The sequence below is a fragment of the Colias eurytheme genome, chromosome 24 (assembly GCF_061535395.1).
Source record: "Colias eurytheme isolate Ceu_HAF_F1 chromosome 24, ilColEury1 Martin Lab GWU primary, whole genome shotgun sequence".
Taxonomy (NCBI): Eukaryota; Metazoa; Arthropoda; class Insecta; order Lepidoptera; family Pieridae; genus Colias; species Colias eurytheme.
Window position 1 is genome coordinate 7,311,007 of NC_143003.1, and position 25,765 is coordinate 7,336,771.

General features: G+C 37.0%; 1 protein-coding gene across 1 annotated transcript in view; it reads right to left on the reverse strand.

The window, feature by feature from the left end:
• The window catches only part of LOC149898041 (uncharacterized), a 29,568-nt gene extending 4,143 nt beyond the window's left edge, over positions 1-25,425 (reverse strand). Inside the window, exons 1-17 of the mRNA XM_090115899.1 lie at positions 25,183-25,425; positions 11,017-11,727; positions 10,602-10,781; positions 10,140-10,291; positions 7,887-7,994; positions 7,422-7,576; positions 7,124-7,227; positions 6,327-6,480; positions 5,629-5,738; positions 5,075-5,261; positions 4,500-4,669; positions 4,019-4,182; positions 3,234-3,365; positions 2,607-2,770; positions 684-1,265; positions 408-519; positions 17-149 (exon numbers count right to left, since the gene is read on the reverse strand). Of these exons, the coding sequence (XP_089972025.1) occupies positions 17-149; positions 408-519; positions 684-1,265; positions 2,607-2,770; positions 3,234-3,365; positions 4,019-4,182; positions 4,500-4,669; positions 5,075-5,261; positions 5,629-5,738; positions 6,327-6,480; positions 7,124-7,227; positions 7,422-7,576; positions 7,887-7,994; positions 10,140-10,291; positions 10,602-10,781; positions 11,017-11,727; positions 25,183-25,306 (3,442 nt within the window). The 5' untranslated portion in view covers positions 25,307-25,425. The remainder of the gene's footprint in view (positions 1-16; positions 150-407; positions 520-683; positions 1,266-2,606; positions 2,771-3,233; positions 3,366-4,018; positions 4,183-4,499; positions 4,670-5,074; positions 5,262-5,628; positions 5,739-6,326; positions 6,481-7,123; positions 7,228-7,421; positions 7,577-7,886; positions 7,995-10,139; positions 10,292-10,601; positions 10,782-11,016; positions 11,728-25,182) is intronic.
• Between the last annotated feature and the right edge of the window lie 340 nt (positions 25,426-25,765).

The window sequence follows — 25,765 nt, forward strand, 5'->3', positions numbered from 1 at the left end:
TATAATATAAACTTACCCTCAACACCAGGCTTAGGAACGAGCATGACTCTAGCAGAATCTGAAGGCAGAATGCCACCAGGCCGATTCTTCTCAGCATTGTGCGGTGCGCGTGCGCATACACTAGGCTCCACACATGAACGTGTTATCAACTGAAAAATATAATATATTTATAGGTAATGTCTTTTGATTCTTCGAGATGGATTGTCTAGATTTGTTTCTTTTATTTCTGCTAAATTAACGCATGTTTTTAACACGCTTTTATTAGCTTCACTTGTATTTTCGTATGTGACTCTTCAAACTCGATTTTGACCCACTTTATACGAACAGATTTAACACAAACTTAATATATTTATCAAGGACCGATTTACAACACATTAATTAAAAATAAATTAAATATTATGACGTACTTGATATTGTTTTTCCAACAAATTAACAGGCGGCGGCCCTTGGTACGTTGGCTGTCGATTCGCCAACGAACGCATTCGCTCTAACAGTGCGTAATTTTCTGCACGATTTGCTCTGCAAAATAAAAATATAACTATAAAGTCTATTTTTTTTAAAGAATGATTTCTTATTTTCATTTATAAATTATAAAATTCAAGGAATAAAAGTATCCTTCTAATTTATCAATGTCAGTCACATTCTTTCTTACAAGTGTCTATAATAGTGTAAATTAAACTCACCTCCTAATCTCCTCTTTCTCCTCTTCACTCATACTATTATACGCCGCCATTTTCTTGCTATACGTGTCCGTAGATCTTGGCGCCAAATCATACACACCCTCGCTTTCATCCCCATTAACCAGCACCTCTTTCTCCTGCCCATCCGAAGATTTACTCGGCTCGCTGTTCAATTCATCCGTTTTTATTGACATTTCACTGCCGTTTTCCATAACTTCAGTCTTATCTTTGTCACTACTCGACTTGACGCTTGTGACGTCATTCTCAACAGTTGTCAAGTCATTAACGCTCTTATTTCTAACCGGGCTAAGGTCCATAACCGCTAGCTCGTCTTCCGAGATCGGTTCTAGGAGTTTGACGAGGTATTCTCTGGCTTTAGCGAATTCGACTTCAGTGTTGCCAGAGCGTACGTACTCTAGTAAGGCGTCGTGTACGAATACGTACTGCTCTTCGGTTTGTACGAGGTGGTTTCGTTGTGTGCGCGCTCTGCATAGGAACCCGAGCGGGGATAACGTCCCCGTTAGTTTCAATTGGTTTAATTGTGCGTCTATTACTATGTACGTGCCCGTTCTGCCTACACCAGCGCTGAAACATAAATTTAATAAATTAAAACTTGTGTGTAAGATTAGAACATTTTCTTATCATTTATTGTTGTGTGTGGTACGTGTTAACTTATAAGGCAGTATCGGAAATTGTATTAATCACTTATGAATAAATAAATAAATATGTCATAATCAATAAATAATATATATGTTATCAGTATTTCATTGATGTCTCATCTGAAATGTACCTTCACTGGTCCTTCGAGCCGGATCTAAACTAGTTATAGATTGTAACATTTTTGCATCCTACCTGTACCCTATTAGAAAGTAGTTATATCTGCCTGTTGTGTCGTGTGCAATAATGATTTATAACGGTCCGTCCACACAGAGCTTTAGCGTGTCATGGTGCGGCCACACAGTGCGGTGGCTTCTTATTAGCTTATATGTCATATGTGGGTACCTGCAGTGCACGAGCACAGTGCCGGGGTCAGCAGCGGCCCGCACGAAGGGCAGCACGGCGAGCGGGTGCCGCGGCGTGCCGTGGTCGGGCCACACCGTGTAGTGGTACTGCACTATGTGCCGGCTGTGCTCGGGCGACTCTTATATGTGGGTACCTGCAGTGCACGAGCACAGTGCCGGGGTCAGCAGCGGCCCGCACGAAGGGCAGCACGGCGAGCGGGTGCCGCGGCGTGCCGTGGTCGGGCCACACCGTGTAGTGGTACTGCACTATGTGCCGGCTGTGCTCGGGCGACTCTTATATGTGGGTACCTGCAGTGCACGAGCACAGTGCCGGGGTCAGCAGCGGCCCGCACGAAGGGCAGCACGGCGAGCGGGTGCCGCGGCGTGCCGTGGTCGGGCCACACCGTGTAGTGGTACTGCACTATGTGCCGGCTGTGCTCGGGCGACTCTTATATGTGGGTACCTGCAGTGCACGAGCACAGTGCCGGGGTCAGCAGCGGCCCGCACGAAGGGCAGCACGGCGAGCGGGTGCCGCGGCGTGCCGTGGTCGGGCCACACCGTGTAGTGGTACTGCACTATGTGCCGGCTGTGCTCGGGCGACTCTTATATGTGGGTACCTGCAGTGCACGAGCACAGTGCCGGGGTCAGCAGCGGCCCGCACGAAGGGCAGCACGGCGAGCGGGTGCCGCGGCGTGCCGTGGTCGGGCCACACCGTGTAGTGGTACTGCACTATGTGCCGGCTGTGCTCGGGCGACTCTTATATGTGGGTACCTGCAGTGCACGAGCACAGTGCCGGGGTCAGCAGCGGCCCGCACGAAGGGCAGCACGGCGAGCGGGTGCCGCGGCGTGCCGTGGTCGGGCCACACCGTGTAGTGGTACTGCACTATGTGCCGGCTGTGCTCGGGCGACTCTTATATGTGGGTACCTGCAGTGCACGAGCACAGTGCCGGGGTCAGCAGCGGCCCGCACGAAGGGCAGCACGGCGAGCGGGTGCCGCGGCGTGCCGTGGTCGGGCCACACCGTGTAGTGGTACTGCACTATGTGCCGGCTGTGCTCGGGCGACTCTTCCCCACCGTTGCTTTCCGTCACCTGAGATACGGCAAAAATAACGCATTATGGAACAAGCAATCTGTAAATGTTTTAAAATAACCTTAACCTTTTAAAAAATAGCAAAAACAACGCAATATACACGTTTCTACCAAAAATACTCCCTTTTTTTTCATCACACAACTACAATAAATGTATGACGGCGCCACGATCAATGTTTTGAATATAACGGACGGCGATTTTATATAAATGTGAGGACCCTTGCTGCAGACTCGGGTCATTCGTTCGCCGACCGTTGCCTAGTGCACATCTATCACAAGCTTACTATAATTTATTTCTGATATTTATTCTTATTAAATGTGTTATGTGTGTTATGTGTTTAACCAAGTGATATGAAGATGAACCTTTGTGTCCTTTTTAAAGCAATTTCGGAGCCTGACGCTACTTGTACAAAATTTTCCTATTTTCATGCAATTACTACATTTACTACAAACAAATCACTAACCACGGGCGTTACCCTCAGGTGTCGTATCGTGTACGCAGCCCGTACATCCTCGTACAGCAGCGTCACGTGCACGCCGCCGAACTCCGCGGAGCTGCCGCGCCCGCCCGACGGCCAGTACATGTCGCATTTCCGCTGCAAAATACAAAGAAACACGTGAAAAATATAATAAAAAAGAGCGTTGTGTCAGAAGTGAAACTTCTCTGGCAAGATTCAAAGAGCTCTTTACTCCATGGCGTGACGGTATGGCTAGGGCGCGATCTTGAAATTTTACTTTCAGCGCGCCTGAAGAAGTTTCACTTCAAAAATATTAACTCGTGAATAGGTGTTTTGTGTGTGAGAGAATGTGGGAAATAAATATTTCAATTTCATCACGCGTCAAGCTGGATAGACTTCGGTGTTAATTTTGTATTATGTTTATTATTGGCAGGAAACGGATCTAGCAGAAATAATTACATAGTATGTACTTGTATAATATGTCTGTTTATGTGTCTCTGAAATAAAAAGATGTTCAAAAGAAGTTCAGAGTTTTATTATAATATTTACTTTTAATAACAACACTTTATTGTACAAAAAATAGAATAGAAAATTACAAATGTATTTATGTATTGAAACTAATAAGTGTAAATTATAACTAAAAAGCATATGTTCTGGTTAATCTATATCTCAAGATAAAAAATTATGAATTAATTATTTAATTATATTTTCTCAATTAGCAGGACGGTTCAACATTCCAACGATTTCGTTCACTAAAAATTATTATATTTTTTTAATACAAGCACACTCACCCGTCCCCTCTCCACCAAGTTAGTGATCATGACCAGTGTCCGCACGCGGTGTTGCCATATCATCCGCCAGAACGCGTCCAGTGTTGCCGGCGTGGGGCCCTGGGTCGCTATGTACCGCCGCTTCCACACCACCCACTCCAGTTTTATTTGACGTGGGACACCGTCTGTTAAATTAGTATTTTAATTTAAATATTAATACATAGACTATAGAAGAAATTATAGATGTGGTGTGGTTCTTAAATATGTCCCTGCGTAACGTACAATCTACCCTCTTTTTAAGCATAAATACGGAACCCAGGAAACTATTTTTTTCGTAACTAGTAAAAAATATAACTAAGTTAAATGAGATCAAACAGTAAAATATAGCTACCAGAAAACACAATAGAAAATATTTTGCATATTTAATCCGTCCATAACACTTCAAATTACTCAAAACCTACCTCAAAATAACCACATTATTATTTTTTATTCATCAACTTACTGATCTCCACAAACACATCATCCAGTTGATCATCATCATCACTCGTATCACTGTCCGAATCACGTTGCTCCTCCGACTCGACGATTCCAGAAAATTCTATGTTCAGGAACGCAGATTCTATCCCTTCAGCCAGATTTGGTGGTGGCTTCGATGCTTTCACTGATGGTTGTCTGGAAATGGGAATAAGTATTTATTATCGGCTGATTTTCTTATCGTCTTATAATCGGTAGAGAAAAGTAAGGTATTCTCTCTTTCTTTTCAATCTGAGAAGTTTCGTAGTGGTGTTATTGTAAAGTAGAAAGGTTGCATAAAATTTTAATTCAATAGAAGACAAATCGCGAACACACGATTTCTTAATTAAAAAAGTCTACTCTGATCAAACATCTGAGATGCTAGTTGAAAAAAGGCCTTCACTGATGGAAAATATTTGCTAGCTCAGTTCAGCTGAAATAAAATTAAGAAAGAATGGAGAAGACACAATAAAAAAAAAGAAGAGTGAAGAGCGAAAAAGAAGAGAAAGACATATGAAAACAAGAGGGATGTATTATATTTGTTTATGTTGGCAGTTTGCGCACCTATGTGGTCGCTTCCGTCTCTCCAACCGCCGCTCAAGCCGAGCCACAGCCGCGTCACTCAGCACAGGCAGCATGCCGTCTATGAAGTTGGCATTCACGTAGTCGCATGCGATACCCCGACCTGCGCCCACGCAGCCCGCGGCCCCGCACCGCCCGCCCGCTGATACGCACACGCGCGAGTGGTCGTCTGTGTGTGTAGATTGCACATTAGTAACGTAGTGTGTGTGTGTGTAGACACAATAATTGTGTATACTCGCGCGCAAGTGGTCGTATGTTGTTATATAATATGTGTGTATGTGACGAACACACACAGTAAGCATATTTATATGAATGTATAGCATAGTGCGAGTGCGCGTAGAAATAAAAACATTCGTTCGTAAAGTAACGGGTATGTGTACAATTAAACTTAATAAATTACAAAAAAATAAACGAGGTTGAAATTGAAATTGAATGAATATTCGCCAATATAAAATAAATCAACTTCTCATTTATAACCAAATTAACTCGCTGCATATTCCTAAAATGCAAAAAAAAAAAACAATACAATTACTTACATGCAGTTATATTCAAGTATCTGTTTTTCAGTCTGTTCTCCGGTCTGTAGCTGTGGTGACTAGTGTGGCCCAACGCGGCCGATTTTGCTACAACTACTTCGTATTCTTTGCTGTAAAAACATAAATCAAATTATTATTTTATAGAAATTTGTATTTTGTGGTAAAGGCAATACAAAGTAAGGAAATAAAAAAAAATACAGTAATCATATGGTTACGCACAATTTGATCCATCGAATCGGATTTTATACAACTTTATTTTATCTAATTTAATTTCCTTTTTTCTATATTTCCTACTCGATGCATAACTTGTTCTAATTATTATTACAAATTTTAATAAGCTTATGTTTTATAAAATCTCTTTTATTTGAATCACTATAGCTTAAATTATCTACACTTATATTACTAAGCTAAAGAGTTTGTTTGTTTGAACGCGCTAATCTCAAGAACTACTGGTCCGATTGGAATAATTCTTTCGGTGTTAGACAGCCCATTCATCGAGGAAGGCTATAGGCTATATATATCTTAATATATATAAATCTCGTGTCACAATGTTTGTCCTCAATGGACTCCTAAACCACTTAACCGATTATAATAAAATTCGCACACTATGTGCAGTTCGATCCAACTTGAGAGATAGGATAGTTCAAACACTACGGTACCGCGGGCGAAGCCGGGGCGGACCGCTAGTACCCACTCACCTGAAGCCGATGTCCCCGTCGGCGTGCAGCGCCTGCACGTGCCGCGGGAAGTGCGCCGCGCGCACGAGCGGGCAGTGCGCGCCGGCCATGCGCGGGGGCCGCCCGCCGCGCGAGCCCGCCGCCGCGCCCGCGCCGCTCACCGGCGTGCGCACCACTGTACACAGATACAATCCATACTAATATTATAAATGCGAAAGTAACTCTGTCTGTCTGTTTGTTACTCAATCACGCCTTAACTACTGAACCAATTTTCATGAAATTTGGTATGGAGATATTTTGATACCCGAGAAAGGACATAAGGCTACTTTTTATCCCGGGAAAATGACGCAATCCCGGAAATCCCACGGGAACGGAAACTATGCGGGTGTTTCTTTGATTGCGCGGGCGAAACCGCGAGCGGAAACCTAGTACTTATATATTTCAGGACAATTTTCACACACGGCACGATCTGATCCCATACTAAGCTTTCGCTTGTGTTAAGGAAACCAGATGGCTGATAAACATACATATTATATAATTTTAAATAAATACTTATATAGATAATTAACACCCAGACACAGAGCAAACATCTTTGTTCATCACACAAATATTTGTCCCGGGTGGGAATCGAACCCACCACCTCCGGCTTGGATGGCAGGGCCACTACCAACCAGGCCGACCGGTCAGTCAAATATAATAAACTCGGTGTACAATAATCACTCAGAAAGATATTTCAGATGTTAAAAAAATTGTCCCATACCAGGATCACAAGATACAAAAATTGGAAACAAAACTTTATCTTAAAAAAAACTACTAACCTGGCTTTTTGTAAGTGTTAAGTGGCGCTCTAGCTGCTCTCTCGCCACCCTCCTCTAAATAATTGTAAGCCGCACTTATACATTTGCTGAGACGAGATCTGCATCTGTGAATAATTTTAGAAATTACATATTGTATATTTTATTCGCAAATGGTCCTTCGAGCCGGATCCAACAAATCCTACCATATTAAAATAATATTACAAATCCGAAAATTTGTATATTTGTTTGTCACTCCTTCACACAAAAACTATTTTCATGAAACTATAAGTGTGTTGTAGCATATCCTACGTGTACCTACCTCCAATACAGCAATCCAGCGCTGACAGCGGCTAGAACGGTCAATAAAGCAGCGGCTAAAAGCGCTACCGACGCGTTCGCACCCCGCATCGCTTTACCCATCTCCGCTGGGGACATCGCTTCTGAATGTGCGGTACACCATTCGCTTGATACCGTCTGTGAAGGAGAAACAGTTAAAAAAGCTGTTTTTGGCATTGATTTTAGTTTGTTGCTACCTACTGATACATATAAGGTAAATGAAAAATAACATGTTGCAACTTCTAGTATGTATTTCACAATTGAATCTAAATTTCTATCCCAAGTTTTGAGATGGTGATCTAAAAGTGACCAAATACAGATACAGATTCTGTATTATGTGTCTTTGGTCTGCCAAAGACATACATTTTTAAATGTACCAAAAATATATTGTAATAATTTAATTGGTCTAAATCATTTAAATTCATGAAGCTTTTTTTGTAATACAAACCTCTGGCGGCGATTCGGATCCATTGATGAGCGCATTAGGTCGAGCCACAGACAGCGTAACTGCGTAGATTTTAACTTCATAACGCGTAACGTTCCATAGTTCAACTTTCTGCAAGATTAAAAACGAAACAGAATTGATATTTATTACATTGTAAAATTACGATTAGTTGTGACTTGAGCTCTAAGAGCGTATACGCACTATGCGGGTAGCCGCATTGCGGGTAGCCGTCCGGCTGACCGCAAGCACAATTATGTACGTAATATTCATTTCTATGCGCACTGCGATGCGGCTACCGCAGACCGCACAGTGCGCATAGAAATGAATATTACGTACATAATTGTGCTTGCGGTCATAGACCGGGAGATACTGACACAAAATTTCGAGTCATTTGTAACAGGATGGCGGTTCTACAGGGGTCTTAGTACGCAATGACAAAAAGAAAAATGATGGTGTGAACGCTGGTACCGGTGGGTTAGTCGCGTGGGCGTTAGTCGAAATCGTCGGAAAAATAGCGAAAGTCAAACGATTTGTAACACAAAAATTTTAGAATTTACCGATAGCCCATAAAAAAGAAGTAGGCGGTAGTGTCATGCCATACTTTTCCGGTATGACTTACAGCCCGCCATACCGACGCGAATGTGTTGATTTAAAAAAAACAATTATTCAACCATTTGTACCAAGCTAACTTTTGCACAGGTAACCATCGTCGTGCAGCCATTTACGAAAATCGCCATGCCATACTTTTCGGACGATTCCAAATGGTCGCCATACCCCCGAAAATCTGCAAAATTTTTTTATTTCGCCTATCTTTTTGTACCAGTATTGCATTTGGCTTTTTGGAGAGTATTTGATAAAATGTGACCATTATTATATTTGCCATACTTCTAGTAGGGAAAAAGGAAAAAGTGCTGTCATACTTGAAAAATAAATTTATTATTAATTTATATAAGTGAAGATTTCCAACACCTAGATCTTTGAAATTTTGTATTTATATTCGTTGATCCTCAAACTTACAGGAAAAATAAGTGCCATACTGTTACAAATCGTTTGACTTTCGCTATTTTCCGACGAGTTCGACTAACGCCCACGCGACTAAGCCGCCGGTACCAGCGTTCACACCATCATTTTTCTTTTTGTCATTGCGTACTAAGAACCCTGTAGAACCGCCATCCTGTTACAAATGACTCGAAATTTTGTGTCAGTATCTCCCGGTCTATCAGCCGGACGGCTACCCGCAATGCGGCTACCCGCATAGTGCGTATACGCTCTTACTATGCTTTTTACACTTTAAATTAGAAATAATGTAAGCTTTACGATAATAACTATAACAGTAAATTACAACAAAAACCCAATGGTAATTGCTAAACGCAATTAAATAAAGAAAGAAAGAAGAAGAAATAAAACGTTTACTAACGGCACATAGCCTCTCGAGGACATTATGAAAACAATTACTTTTTATCAAAATAAGAAAACCTGACTTTAACCTGTCAATTAAAATATCCATTGTTGCAGGACAATTTCGAACAAAACAGTATCCATTGACGGTGTTACATTACTTAATCGGATTATAGTGAAAAACTTTTCCAACAGCTTGAGGGTGACTTAAGGCGTAAAATTCCTTAAAACTAAATATGTCTTGTAGGCTTCGTATAACGAAACATAAGCCAATAATCACTGACATGAATTGCTAACCTCAAAGCCACTAAAGCGGTGGTTTTCAAGTTAATTTTATGTACGCGAAAATAGTTTAAGACTGGGTTTAACAAAACCTTTTGATATGCAAATCATGTGGAATACATTAAACTTACAGATTTGTTCATGATTACACAAATTACGGACTTCTAAAAAATTAATAAAAATGTCCACAAAAAGAATTGAAATGGCACTTCAGTTAAACATAAACATACAGCTTTCTTATAATTATTATCCAAGTACCTTCATATTTGACAAAACAAAAATATTCAAAATAATAAACAACCATTAAGCATTAATCCAAGTACCCACAAAATTGAACAAATTAAACGAGCTCAAAAGCCTATGCAATCATGAATTATCCAACTACCCTCAAATACATCCAACTAAAACGACCTAAAACCAACTCACCACACTGATAGTGGTCTCTATATCGTCCTTGGTAGTGGGCAGAGTGAGTCACATCATTGGTTGTTGCTCTGGTATCTTGCGCAGCATCATTACTTACCGATCGCTAATTATCGAACTACCCTCAAACTTTCTTAACTGAAACCAACTCACCACACTAATAGTGGTCTCTATATCGTCTTTGTTAGTGGGCAGAGTGAGTCGGGTCCGCGGCTGTTGTTCTGGAATCTTGCGCAGTGTCACCACGTACTGATCGAGCGAGTTGTTGTATTCTAGCGGTTGACGCCATTGTAAGTAGAGGATACCTGGAAGTTTAGGTTGTTGTTATGTAGATTTTGTCAATGCCAGATAATATGATGAAAAATACTTTGTCCAGTTGATCCATTTTGGAAAATTTCGTGTAATCACTGTATCTTTCTATTTCGTATCTATACGATGAAAAATATGTAGTTGGATATTAGCTTTATGATTAAAACTCTCGATAATATAAATACGATGATCAAAAGTAGACTGACATTAACTAAACTGTCTAAAGAGATGACCCAATGAATTTCAGTATTTTTTTATTTTATTACAAGGATTGATTTGTTTACTATTAAACAAAAGTATACTTACCATTAGGTAGATCACAGGTGAGGTTCAATATTATTGGTGCAGATGGCGGCTTCACATCAGACAGCACATACAACGCCTCCGACTGCGGTCCGAGCCGCTGTATGAGGTCGTGGGACTTCACTCCCGTGAGTTGGAAATTGTAAAACGCTCGCACCCAAATTTTGTATGGCGTGAATGGTTCTGGAAAATTACATGATTATGTAACAGTTATAAATGCTAAAAATCATTTAAGTAAATATAATTTATGAACAAACAGTCTCTGCAGAAGATGGGTATGCTAAATTGTGGCAATGGAAATTTCTACTGTTATGCAACACATTAAATTGTACATTAGTTATAAAAATACATATATCTAATTAATTATTAATAGCAGCCACAATTCGTATAAGAAGAAATATGTAGTAACATTACTTACTCAAATTCTTCAACCTGAACCCAACCACCTTAGTCGGCACGCCGGACGTGTTCAAAAGCGTGAGATTCCTGGTTGCGTTCAAATAGTCCTCCATACCCAGATCACTCCTGAACACATTCTTCCTCTTCACTTGATCTGACGACGGCACTCCCATGACAACAACCGAATCACTCGCACCTTTCCTGATCGATACACCTTCTTCATAATACAAAACGTATGCGATTTGGGTTATATCGATTTTGGCAGGTGCTGACTTCTTGACCACTTCTATTGGTAACTCGAACGCTTGATGCGTCTCCATGCCATTCTCGTGTGACCTAATTTCCGTTGTGTTATCCTGCCGCCTTTTTCTATGTCTATGTGATCGAATCTCCCTCTTATTCCTATATTCATCTGTTAGTATATCTGACGCTGAAAACTCATCGTTATATTTAAGTTTGTCGTTCTTATATAAATTGTACGCGTAGTCATCTTTGAGTCTCTCTTGTTTGATAAGGGCGTCTGTATCTTGTTTTTGTTCCGTCGTTGGCGCATCACCCTGCAGGTCTTTGGGTATAACTTGAAGGTCTGGTTGGTGGTGCGTGGTTCTTTCGTTGCTGTCTGTGGATGTGTCTAGAATGTGAACAGTGTAGGTGGCTGGCGGGGCCCATGATAGATGTATTTCGTCTGATATGACTCTGTTTGCTGTGAGGTTTTGTGGAGCGGACGGAACTGGAAAGAAAAAGAAAATAACGTTTTAATTTTAATTGATTTTAATATTGTAATTGAAACGTACAGATTACCGAGTCACAGCTTATGTAATAGTAGGGGAGCCCAGGATGCTAAATGTGGATTTACTCGAGCGTCACGGGAACCTATTAGAATTGGTAGATTAGACCATAGCGAGAAAAAAAGGTCCTATAATGTTTTCACTTTTAGCGGTGGGGAAGGGTTTTTTGATTTTTTTTTAATTTAAAAAAGAAAAAAATTGGCTTGGAAATACTCAAGTGCGTTAGATATTGATATTTTGCATGCTCCAGGACGTCACTGAAAAAAAGTATACGTTAATCTGACGATTTAAGTGGCGATTTAATCGCTATGAAGAAAGGGTAAAAAATTAAAGTAATATTATTCGAGCGCGTCAGATTAATATATGGGGGGGTTAATTACAATATAAGAAGTCCCCATTTCGCTAATCTGACGATTCGAGCTCAACCTTAGGGAATTATGGATTAACTATTCAAATTTTCCAGCGGGGCCCCTGAGCGCACCCACCAACCATAACTGCTCATATTGACTAGAGGTACTAATGAATAGCTAAGGTACCGTCCCTTATAGTAATCTGACGCGCTCGAGTAAATCCCAAAATCCCCTCTTGGGCTCCCCTACTATAATGCCTAATTTTAAGGGAAATTTGACTTTGACATTTATGAATCTATTTATCGACCCTGCGATACCTTGTTTAATATAATACCTATACATTAAAATTCAAAAGAGCCTCTAATTGGAGCAGGATTAAATGAGTTGTTTACGTCGGAAAAATTGGAGTTTTTGTACGAATATGGAAAATATTAAAGCACAATACGTGCTCCCAACGAAATAAAAATAAAAATGAAAAGTACCAAAACATATATGGACGTTTTCTTATTATAATGAGCTCGTATATCGTTATGGAATATTTATAAAGTCGTTCAATTTAGGCAGGTTTTTCCTTTCATTATCGATTATTCGTTTTTATTTTTGCCTACATTAAATGATAATATTATGGAATGACGAAGGAATTTTTGCACATTTCAATAATGCAACCAGTTTGACTCGAGATCAATGCTCCGTTAAATTTGTGAATGAATAGCAAAACTTGTTTCCGAATGGACATAGTAATAATAAAAAAATGATACGTTTTTGTCGAATTATTGAAATTAGATGGCAATGAACGACAAGTGCGTTTAGCAAACTTGTTTTATTGCTGATCTTTTTTCATAGTGGTTTTATATAACTGGACTTATAACCGATTGTACTCAATGATGTGTAAACTTTTAGATAAGTGCCTGTAGAGAAGCCAGTTTCAATGGGTAACCGTTTACTGTAATATAAGCGAAACCAGGCTTTAATAACTGTCCTAATCGTTTGGCGTCTAACCTTCGTCTTTTCTTCTTCAGAAATATATAATTAATGAACTTTAACTTTTTGAAAGAAAGAAAGAAAACATTTATTCCAACACACACAACACACATATAAAATTTTAAATAATATGTAATAGAAGACATAAATATATGTGAAAATGAAATAAAATGTAACGATTGGATACACGATATCGATTGAAAATTGTAATATTTATATTGTATGTTCACCAAAAATTAAAATTAGTCTAGTAGGTGTATTACTTTTTACAAACAATAATAAAAAACATAGAACAACGAGGAATGCTTATCACAGTAATTACCATAGATACATATGGCCGGCAGTCGTATTCAGAGTCGTTTGTCCCACTTTGAAAAAAATAAAATGGAAAAATTTATACTTTTGTTTGTCAAAACTTTTTTTAGAGCCCACGTCATTAAGTTTATATATTTGTAGTGTATTATTATAATGTAATGCTTTTCAAGGAGCAATCTATTGCTAATTGGAGCTTTTCGTCGAAAACTATATTAAACATTATTAGACGTTCTTATTCTGAAGTGGTACAAAAGCAAATAAATAAATCATATTTTATAAAACTATTTTCATATAAAAGGGAAACTAACGAAACAAGATTTTTAAAGAAGAAGAAGAAGAAGAAGAAAGAAGAAGAAGAAAAGATTTTTAGGGCTGTGGAATTCCATTATATGTAGTAGGAATAATCATTATTAATTAATTTTCAGTCAGAATTAAGTATACAAGTTACATGCGTCTACCAACCAAACCGTAACCAAACAAATGAAACCCGTGGATTAAATTAAAACTAACACATTCAGCTACAGAATTGCATACTGACATAGAGATGAAAGACGTGTGGCACTCGGGGACTGCTGCGGTAAATCTATTGCATAGCATGCCTTCAAGCCACACCTCCGAGTCGGAATGGGGAGCGTGAGGTTTTTCGTTACGCAATTTCTGGATTCGGTCCCCGCGCTCAAGGCCCGCGATAGAAGCTATGCAATAGAGGTCCGCGCCACGCCGGCGTGCCGCCGCCGAGAGACCCCGGCGCGCCGCCGCCGCCGCCGGGTCACAGAAAAATTGGCGCCGAGTTCAAATTTTGCGCGCGAACCATGTGTCACGCACGCGTTGTTGTCTACAACACGGCAACGTCGCATCGAAATAGTAGACAATGTCTACTATATCGATTATATCGATTATCCCAACTCAAAGGAAAGCCTCAATGAGAGTCGAAACAAACTTGTGTCTGAAGTCGAGTCTTCTTTCCAAGAAGTCTCGGATTGGGGCGAACTTAATCTTGTCGAGTTCAATCCCCTAAAGACACAGGTTTGCGCGTTCACCGCTAAAAAGACCCCATTTGTCGTAGAACATCGGTTTAAAAGTACTCCCCTTAGTATATCGGAATCCTCGGAGTTGTAATCTCGAGTGACGTTCAATTCCGCAGTCATTTGGAAGCGAAGGCTAAATTAGCCTCGAAAAAACTTGGTGTGCTTAGTAGATCGAGACAGTACTTCAAGCCGGCCCACCGACTTCAGCTGTAAAAGGCTCAGGTGCGACCGCATATGGAGTACTGTTCTCATCTCTGGGCTGGATCCCCACAGTATCAACTCCTTCCTCTTGTCCGCATCCAACGTCGAGCAGCTCGAATTGTCGATGACCGTAGGCTTTCCGATAGGCTCGATCCACTGTCAGTGCGAAGAGACGTTGTGTCTCTCTGTATACTGTATAGAATCTACTATGGGGAGTGCTCTGAGGAATTGTTCCACCTTTTACCAGCCGCACAGTTCCACCACTGGACCACACGCCGTAAAAACCAGTTCCATCCGCACCATCTGGATGGTTGGCGCTCCACCACTGTCCGCTTCACCCGCAACTTCCTTCCGCGTACGGTGAAACTATGGAATGATTTGCCACCTGCGGTGTTCCCGAACAACTACGACATTGGGGCCTTCAAGAAAGGAGCTTATTTGTCCATAAAAGGCCGGCAAAGTGATTTATGGGCGGTGGTGATCACTTAACATCAGGTGGCCCACCTGCTCCTTTGCTTGCTCTGACATAACATTGCCAATAAAATTATTGGCAATGTTTATAATTATTATGTTCATCACTAAATAGTTAAGCTACTTGATTTTAATAAAAATATTTTTTTTATTAAACTTAAAGAGAGATTTCTCTACTGCCCGCCCACCCCCTAATAACTTTAAAAATAACTAGCCCACGCCGGCGACGCCGCGCCGCGCCGGGTGCCGCACCCGGCGCGCCGCCGCTGGGCTTTTGGACTGCGGCGCGGACCTCTACTATGCAATAGCTTAAAAACACCTTCGTAATGCTTACACACACATGTATCGACCAAATACAATTTTATTACACGTACCTACATATTGTATGTACAATGTTATACATTGTAAACAAGATGCAGTTACTGTCAAGACTCAAGAGCTGAAATCGTATCAATGAATATTGTAGGAGACATTCGCGATAACGTTATATTTATTACTATAATATAATAGTGTCCTTAATTACATACAGTGTAGTATTTCTAATCAACCGGACACTACTAAGTAATATATTTCTGGCGAAAGACAAAGGTTCGAATCCCGCCTCGAGATCGAATTTTTTCTCTTCTTTAAATTAATCAATTGATAATATTTTTTTAATTAATAATACAGTTAGTAGCTGATGCTTTTCGTGCATATCCGATGAGCAGCATGAGCTGTCGAGTTTTAATACCTATACATAATATTATCCACTAGGTACTATTTAAAATAATACTAACACATGATTTACCTACCTACTACCTACATATTCTCCAGCGAAATGAATCTAATTTTATTCTAAAATAGGACTTGACCTAAAACGAATGCTATTTGAATTGGAATACTTATTCATATAGTGCTCGTGTAATTTTTTTATTTCTAATTACTAACATAACCAGTTATAAAAAAACGATCCAACAGAGAATTGTATAATTTGCGAATAATATTTAACAGTAATTAAATTTTTAATTTATTATATTAAAAATATTTAACTATAAATATTCAAAATTAGCTATAATAGACTTAGTCTATTATAGCTAATTTTAATATCCTCTTAACCTCACCTAAATAGTAATAAAATAAATATGTTCGTCTCTTTCTTTTATTTAGAATTAAATGAGACAGAATTTAACTCTTCTCGGGCAATGAAAAGGGCACTGAATGCTTTTAAATTAAAAATCTGTACCAGATACATAAAATATTATATATCTCAACGTAAAAAAGAAAAAAAGAATTAAAAAAAAATATTTTCTAATCTCTTTATGTTTCACTTAATCGCTAATTTTAATGTATGGCACAAAATTTGCATATTTTAAATTTTAATGTCGTTATGGTTGTATACGTAACTCATTTAACGAGTATCTACGTTTATAACTGTATTTTGCCGAATGAGATCGAATATTTATATCCAGTAAAACATTTAATTAATATAGAAAAGCATAATTATGTAACGAAGAATAATTGATTAGAATATGATTTCCATTATTTACTGCAAAAAACGTAAAACTGCAAAGTGTACCAACTTCATAGGTATGTACAAAAGTAAATACATAAATGCGTAAACCATAACACTTTTGCCACAGTTGGGTAACTAAAAAGTGACAATTGTAACACACAATTCTGACGTCAGCAACTTCCTAAGAGCATAAAAAATAAACAATTACTTGTGCAACCCGCGTCCATTCACTGCTTTTATTTTTATTAAGTTTCCTTCGATTGTTTATTATTTATAATGAGATCAGAAGAAATCGTAAACCGTTATAGCATTGTGGGCAGTTTCATTAAATAACAGAAAAATATCATTTGCATCTTAATTTGCATAGATAACTAAATGAAAAGATAACAAAAAGATTATTTGCATGGACAGAAAAAATTACAATAGAAGGTATCAATTATCATAATATATTTCATACAAATGAAATATAACCATAAAATTTGCGTATATTTAACTAACTGCGCCCCGCGGTTTTACCCGCATTGCTCCTGTTGGACTTAGCGTGAATATATAGCCTTCCTAGATAGATGGGCTATCTAACACTCAAAGAATTTTTGAAATCGCACCATTGGTTCCTGAGATTAGCGCGTTCAAACAAACTACCAAACTGATGCTTAATAATATTAGTATCTAAGATGTAATCGTATAAAATCAATAAAATCCCTTATATAATATAATACATAATAAATAGAGGCCACGCTTCTTGTCCCCGAGTTGAGAATCTCAACATTTGCTTTATGCAGAAGCCACCATACATTTGTGTCATTGACCCATTATTTCTTCTTTGTTTTGTCAGCTAATACCAACTGCTATACAAGTGCTGTCGACAGATTTAAAAAGAATTCCTCTTGTATTAACCAAGATAATGAAGATTAACATATTAAAATAGGACAGGGTATATGTATATGACATACATACGAAAGCGTAAGACGTGGGTTCTAAAAGTAACTTTAAAATTTTCTTAACTTTGGCTGTATTATGACCTATTATTTCAAGACAGTTTACGCCGTGAATTGAACTGACTGGCAAATTCATATTATGATCGCAATAACCAGCTATGTTTAATTATGGTATAGTTTTTAGTATATGTATAACCTAACTACTTAAGACTTCAAAGTGTCAACTATCTCTCCACCGGATTTCATCGCAATCGATTAATCGATAACAGACAGACAGACCAAGTTTTCACATTCATAGCATGAATCACGACGACGTCACTTAAATATCTTGATGCGAAATTCTAACTCTTGTTCTAAGTAGTTACACTAGTTCCGGAAATTGCATTCAAACACTTTCCCCTCACATATAATAATTATAACAAATAATAAATAAATTTTACGTAACATAGAAATAATTTACGCTAACAGTTCCTGTAATAAATTTATTTGCTCCACGGTTGCAGCTTTAATTTATTGCTTCTTGAATTTGTTGAATAAAATCGTTGCAGCTATTAATTGTGTTTAAAACTTAAGACTAACTTATACAATAACTAGAGGTCCGCCCTGGCTTCGCCCGTGGTACATATTTCACAATAAAAGGTAGCCTATGTCCTTTCTCGGGTATCAAAATATCTCCATACCAAATTTCATGCAAATTGGTTCAGTAGTTTAGGCGTGATTGAGTAACAGACAGACAGACAGAGTTACTTTCGCATTTATAATATTAGTATGGATTTATATTTGTATTTTGTATTACGCCTAAACGGCAGAACAAATTCAGGTGAAACACAACATAAAACATATAAGATATTTATTATCCCTACAAGCATGCGTCAGCTTTACGCTTGTAACCGGCATTTGCCGCTGTGCTAATCCAGATTAAAATGTACGTATAACAAATTTCATACACAATCAGCTGTTTGCGCGAAAGAATAAAAAACATCCGTCTACCCTGATAAACTTTCACACTCATAATAGAATCAGGAAGCAGGATATTACCACGCATCGCGGACTACCAACTATACTCATTACCTGCCAGACAGTCACAAATATAAAATCTCACACATACGCACAACTAGACAAAAATAGACGAATAAAAAAACGGAATTTCGTTTATCCATAACGATTTACGGTCACACTTGTGTACATAATACCGTCAAGGAAAAATCCTTCTTAATACCAAAAGGAGAGCGTTGCAAGTCGCATCATTGATATACTCTATATGGACTGGTACCGGTGACTCATTGATGGATATGACCTTACAGTGCACCCTTACAATCTTGACACTTTTACGTCTATTTAAATCGTATTCTGGACCTGCTTCCGTTTTTGGGAAACGTGATAGGATCAAGATTGTTTTATATTATGCATCCTTATCGGTTACCAATCTTAACTATTAAGTATAAAGAAATTTTATATTACACTAAAAAACAATAAGAATTGTAATGCTTTTAACAATTCTCAGTTCTCTAGAAAACAGTTAAATAGTAAAATGGGCTGTATTTGCTCAAGACATCAGGATTTATGCGGGTCAAACCGCAGAGCGCAACTAGTAGATTTTTTACTTTATTTCATTGATCTTTAGAAACTTAATTGCTCTTTTCACTTTGCAAAATAGAGAAATGAAAGTTTTAAGAATTGTTATCGATTTAAAATTCTAAATTCTTTACAGCAAAATCTTTTCAATCGAAAAATTCGAACAAAAATTATCATAAAGAAAAACTTTTCCAAGCAGAACAGGGTGGAATCAAATATCACGTATTCCAAAAAAATCAATAACTACTACTGTTTCAAAAACTATACGTAACTAGCGCAACCAGACTGTACCAACGTTTGCATTCAAAGGAAAACTTTTAATGAGAGTGAGAACGGCGATTCTCAATGCATATTTTACAAATTTATTTATACACAAGTAATAATTGTAATTTTCCGAATTTTGTAGAAAACGGGTAAACTTAGCTCCGACTAAAGAAGATAGCTATAAAATATGGCAAAACGCATCTTAACGTCTAGACGAAATACTTAACGTGACATTAGTTTTTACTGGTATTATTTAAACTATACATTCGTAGGGCCATTTAAAAGATACAAATAAGAAAAAGTATATTCTGTTTTATAAAGTTTGAAAACCAACTTATGGAATGTAATGATGTAGAATCAAAAAATTGGAAAAGTTTTCATTGAAAGCACACTAAACGTAATCTAAAGCTTTGTTATAATAAATAACCTATATCCCCAATACAAAGACGAGCACAGAGACAAAATTGTAGACCCGGGAGCGTAAGACCACAGACAATATAACAGTTTCTTCCAGACGGGAAATGGAACAGCCGCATGCTTTGAATTTCCATAAATTCCCTGTTAACACACCCGATATTACATATTGATGACTAATACCGCAAATTTATTTTTTCACACCTATGATATATAAAAAAGCTAGATACGTTACCCGCTCTCTATTTTGGCAAGAAAAAACTCAGCTAAGTGCCCGAGTTTCACTTAGTCACGCACCATTCAGAGTCGTGGCTGGACGTTCTTTTTATATTTTAATCGGCAGTTGTTATTACGAAGTACATGAGTGAGACATGTATTATGTCTCGTGCGTGAGAGTGAAAGAGAGAAAAACTGTATTGGTGATTATGCGTTAGTAAGTAGGTATGTATTAATTACGCTGTTTTTTAGTGCAATGATGTTGGCGTATGCCGCGTCTACTAGTATATTCATCATAGGTCATTGTTTCACACTAAGTGTGGTGACATCAGAAATATTAAAAGATGCTCTTAAGCTGTAAGGTTAGTTTTAATAACAACTTTAAATAAAGAAATCTACTGTCAACAGGAAAAATATATTTTAAACTAGCCGTCCGCCCCGGCTTCGCCCGTGGTACATGTTTACGTTTTCTCTACATAAGAACCATCCTCGTACTTCAAGGAATATAATAAAAAAAGAATTATCGAAATCGGTTCAGCCGTTCTCGAGTTATGCGCTTACCAACACATTTTGCGATTCATTTTTATATATAAGAAGATAAGTTGTAGAGCTTTAACAATATACAAATTTAACATTTTATTCGTTATTTAATGTAATTATTAAAAAATAACGCGTAAAATCTAATATCCTAACAAGACAAACGTTTGCGAAGCGAAATGGGTAATTAAAAGATGTACCGTTCCTCATTTTGTACAACTTATTTTACACTAGTTATTTTGTAGTCCAAGTTATCGATTGTTAAGGTTTTTTCTTCATTTTCAATACTTCAATATAATCGCTTGACCCGAAAAGCCTATCGTCCGAGCATTGCACTTTCAGTCGATGTCATATTGAACCGAAATTCATATAACTTTTCGTCCGGCATTTGCAAAGCTTTGAAATATTTCTTCATTCAGTTTTATTCATGCCTCAGAAATAATACGAAACAACTTTCGTATGGAAAACTGTCTTAAATTAAACTGTTAAAAATGTTTATGTTATTATTTTAAAATGTTTTTTTACTCCTACCCTCAAAGTTTTTGTAGTTTTCGGTATGGTTACTTGGAAAAAGTCACAAGTAACTTTTGTTTATCTTTTGTAACAATAACAAAAAACATTACTCAAACTCGAAATAAACATCATTATAACACCAATCGTATGCAACGTATCCGTTTACAAATTTTCGATAATTCCATAAACGTATTTGTCTCAACACTGACCGCTACACGGACAGGAACTACGAAGGGCTGACCCCACAATTGATGGTGACAGGCCGAAGAGTAAACGCGTTGTTTACGATACCTCAGACCTTTACAATTACAGACCCGCGCTCGTCTAATTTACAAGGTCCCTTTAACATTTGGAAGTTTTCCAATTAATCACACAATCAACAGGAATCGGTTTACTTCAAATCGAAGTTCTAAGATACGATATTTAACGCTAAAAGCCTGACAATCTTCATTTCAACCGTACACTTTCCAAGTAAAATAAAATCTGTTAATTCACAAATAAATGGAATTTAGAAAACTTTATAAAGACCAATAAACACAATACAAAATATATAACAAGCTATAAAAACATAATAGTAAGTCAAAATTTTATTACACAGCATCATAATCATTGGCTTTTTATCATTGCAGGTATAAGCCATAATCTACCGCACCAGTCGACTAATTGTTTTTTTTTATCTAAACTACTGTTTGTTTGAACGTACTAATCTCAGGAACTACTGGACGGATTGGGAAAATTCTTTCGGTATTCGACAGCCCATTTATCAAGGAAGGCTATAGGCTATATATCATTACGCTAAGACTAACAGGAGCGGAGCCACGCGGGTGAAACCGCGAAGAGCAGCTAGTTCAATATTTAAGTATTTATTTAATATTCCTTTTTATTTTCGCTTTACGACATGCCGGATATACTGATTGGAGCAATGGTTACGTGGATAATACAAAGATAAACTGAAAAATCTATTTAATACCCGCACGCTCGTCTAGTCACGAACTTCCGACTGAAGTCGGAAGCCTTAACCCCCGAGCCACCACTGTCATTATTATAAATGTACGATATTAATTACGAATCGTCACTAATGAAATATTTTTATTGAAACAACATTATTATCTAAACTAGTTCAAATCTAACTACAAATGCAGTCGATCTCCATAATACGAATATAGAATACAGCACGACCTTGGTACAAACGTTAAAAAAAGCGAATGCAGAAAAATCTAGAAAAACGTGGAACATTTTTAACGAATTCGTTTCAATTTATCTTTTATACTTAAAAAATACTTCCAGCGCGGCTTTTGAACCGCGTAATTAAAAAATGTTTCGGACTCTACAAGTGTTTAATATTTTGCGTCATTAAAAGGTTCAAGAGATGCAATTGCAACTATAATGGGGTTTCTAGGTTATAATAGCGCAATCTTAATCTAATACATATTATAAAGGCGAAAGTTTGTAAGGATGTATGGATGTATGGATGTATAGATGTATGGATGTATGGATGTTTGTTACTCTTTCACGTAAAAACTACTGAACCGATTACAATGAAATTTAGCACACATATAGAGGGTAACTTGGATTAACACATAGGATAGTTTTTATCCCGGAAATCCCACGGGAACGGGAACTATGCGGGTTTTCCTTTGCAAACGCGGGCGAAGCCGCGGGCGGAAATCTAGTCTGTTATATGCTGCCCTACATTTTTCTATTTAAATGACTCTCAAAGAAATTCTGTATAAATGTTTGTGGATAAAAGCTTGGGAACAATGAAGATGCGTGTATTTACTTGATTAGCTTATTTTTTGTTTTGTTGTTGTTTTTATTATATTTAAGCCGTTTCTTTTTTATATTATTGTGTACAATGCTGTGCCTTTGAATTAAAATGTGAATTAATTGTGGTATAATACTCATAATATTAAAGAAAATGCAGAAACAATAATAATATACCTCTCATATTTACCAGTAAAAATATGTTTACATAATTTGACAAATCCAGAATGGAATATTGCAACTGCCCAAATTACATTACAATTAAATTGTTTATTTTAATCACCATCTACAAGAAGGATAAAGACGAACACACTATTTCAGTTATTTCTTAAAAAATTCATTTCCATTTGTTATGTTTCAGATAACTTCAATTTAAATGTATTAAACAAATATGAAGTTGTACTTATGAATCTTATGAAGAATAGTTACTAATTGAAAAATAAATAATTATTTTAAAATCATTATGTATTCTCTAAGTGGATACTACAGATGTCTTTGTATAAACTATATTCCAACGGTTTTATTAAAAACTAGCGGTCCGCCCCGGCTTCGCCCGTGGTACATGTTTACGTTTTCTCTACTGTATAAGAACCATCCTCGTACTTCAAGGAATATAATAAAAAAAGAATTATCGAAATCGGTTCAGCCGTTCTCGAGTTATGCGCTTACCAACACATTTTGCGATTCATTTTTAAATATAAGATATAATTATGTAATTTGCGTATAGTTTAAGTTAATTATATTTATAACACATAATCCGACACTTATAAAAATGCATATACATTTTTTTTTACCTAACTAGGGTTTCATTATTGAAAATTACGATCTAGCCTTATCTTCTTATATATAAAAATGAATCGCAAAATGTGTTGGTAAGCGCATAACTCGAGAACGGCTGAACCGACTTCGATAATTCTTTTTTTATTATATTCCTTGAAGTACGAGGATGGTTTTTATGTAGAGAAAACGTAAATATGTACCACGGGCGAAGCCGGGGCGGACCGCTAGTGAGTAATATAAATCTAACTTAATTTGCTAATGTATAGTATGTCTAAGCATATGTCCATTAACACTTTTCTTAATGTCTCTATTTAAGGCGAAGACACTTTGTTCATGTGTTCTTTATGAATAGCACTCACTATATTACACTAACACTTCACTTAACTAACTCAAAAGGTTTTGTCCTTTTCAGTCCTATGACAAATGCATATGTACGACAGTAAAATTCATACTTAAAAATAAGCCCATTATTATTTATCTTATTCTTTACCTAAACTCATCTCTGTATGAGTTATGAGAATAAATATATAGTAGGAATTTAATGCCACACCATTGAAACATTCGATCAACATTGTAAAAAGATTGCAATGAAATTTATGACACTGAAACCACTACACGAAGAGTAGTAACTATGTCAAAAGTAGTTATATATGTTTTGTGTTCACTACATTTTTGTTTATCAGCCATCTGGCTTCCATAAAACAAGCGAAAGCTTAGTATGGGATCAGATCGTGCCGTTTGTGAAAATTGTCCTGAAATATTTATTTATTCATTAAATAGTAACAAATCATATTATAGTAGTTTACGCCTATATTTAGCCGTATCATTGATAAAGTTGTTAAAAAATGGAAATACTGAGTGTATTTTACAGGCAAAAACTGTTCGACTTCTTTAGTACATTAAAGTATGTTTTTACACATCAATTAAGCCCGTCTGAGTTAATAGAGCAATGTATGAATAAGATTTTTATGCTCTTAATATACCTAGGTAATTAAGGAACAAGGTCAACAGTTCATATTTATTCATTTATAATTTAATATTTAATTAGTTACTCTGGTGCAAAGTGGCGGACATAATTAAAATGTTTAAGAGTTTAGTTTCTTAAAAGTGTTTCAATTTAAAGACTAGAAGGCAATGGAAGTATATTGAGAAAATTTGTTCTAGGTATATGGTCAAGCAAATAAACTATTTTCGATTGTAAAGAATAAAACTGAATTACTGAAATAATTAACATAGGCCAATGCTTGTGCTTAATCAACTAAACACATAAATATTAAGAAGCTAGGACCAGTTAATTCTCTAAGTGAATTTTCAATATATTTTCTTTGAAAATACTGTCAATTTCTTATTAGAGTAGAATCGTGTATGTAAAACATGTGCAGTTTAAAAGAATTAGTGTTTAAGCCTAGAATTAGGCGTAATCCGAGCTTTAATCCTTTTGCCGCTTATAATGGGATTCTATGATACATTGACAATCGAGGCGTTACATCCTGTGACTCGTGCAATGGTTTTAGTGTTAATTGTTCGCTTATTATGGAATGTAAACATTATTACTCACCGTAAATCTCCAAAATTTCGTTGTTAATAGCAGCATTATCACAATGAACGCACAATATAAATACAAAAATGGCTCCTAACGTGCACTGAATATACATCTTTATATCACAAAACACACGGTACATAGCCGTGAAAATAGTCTAAAAATTGTTCATACACCACATTTTTACTACAATATAATATGCAGGCGGATATAATCTCGTTAACAAGTCATTTATTTCGCCTAAATTGTTTCAAAGTGCCATCGAACTAGGACCCCGCCGTCTGTCATTCATCTTGTCAATAAACAACAAATGTTACCACTTACCAGTTACTATTTCAAGTCTATGAATGTTACAAGTGATAAAAAGTAAATTGCAACTTAATTTTTTGACTAAAAATCTACATAATTTTCGAATTTTCATAAAAAAAAATGATTATTCATAAGTTTATTAAATTGAAACTCATCCCATATAGAATAATGTTGGGAACATCATATTTTGTAACTATTATTTCATTTGTTTTAATTCTACTTGAAATAATATAGTTTGTACTCTTAGTTTAATTTTATAAAAGCAACTTGCAAGTTCAAATATTTTTTGTCA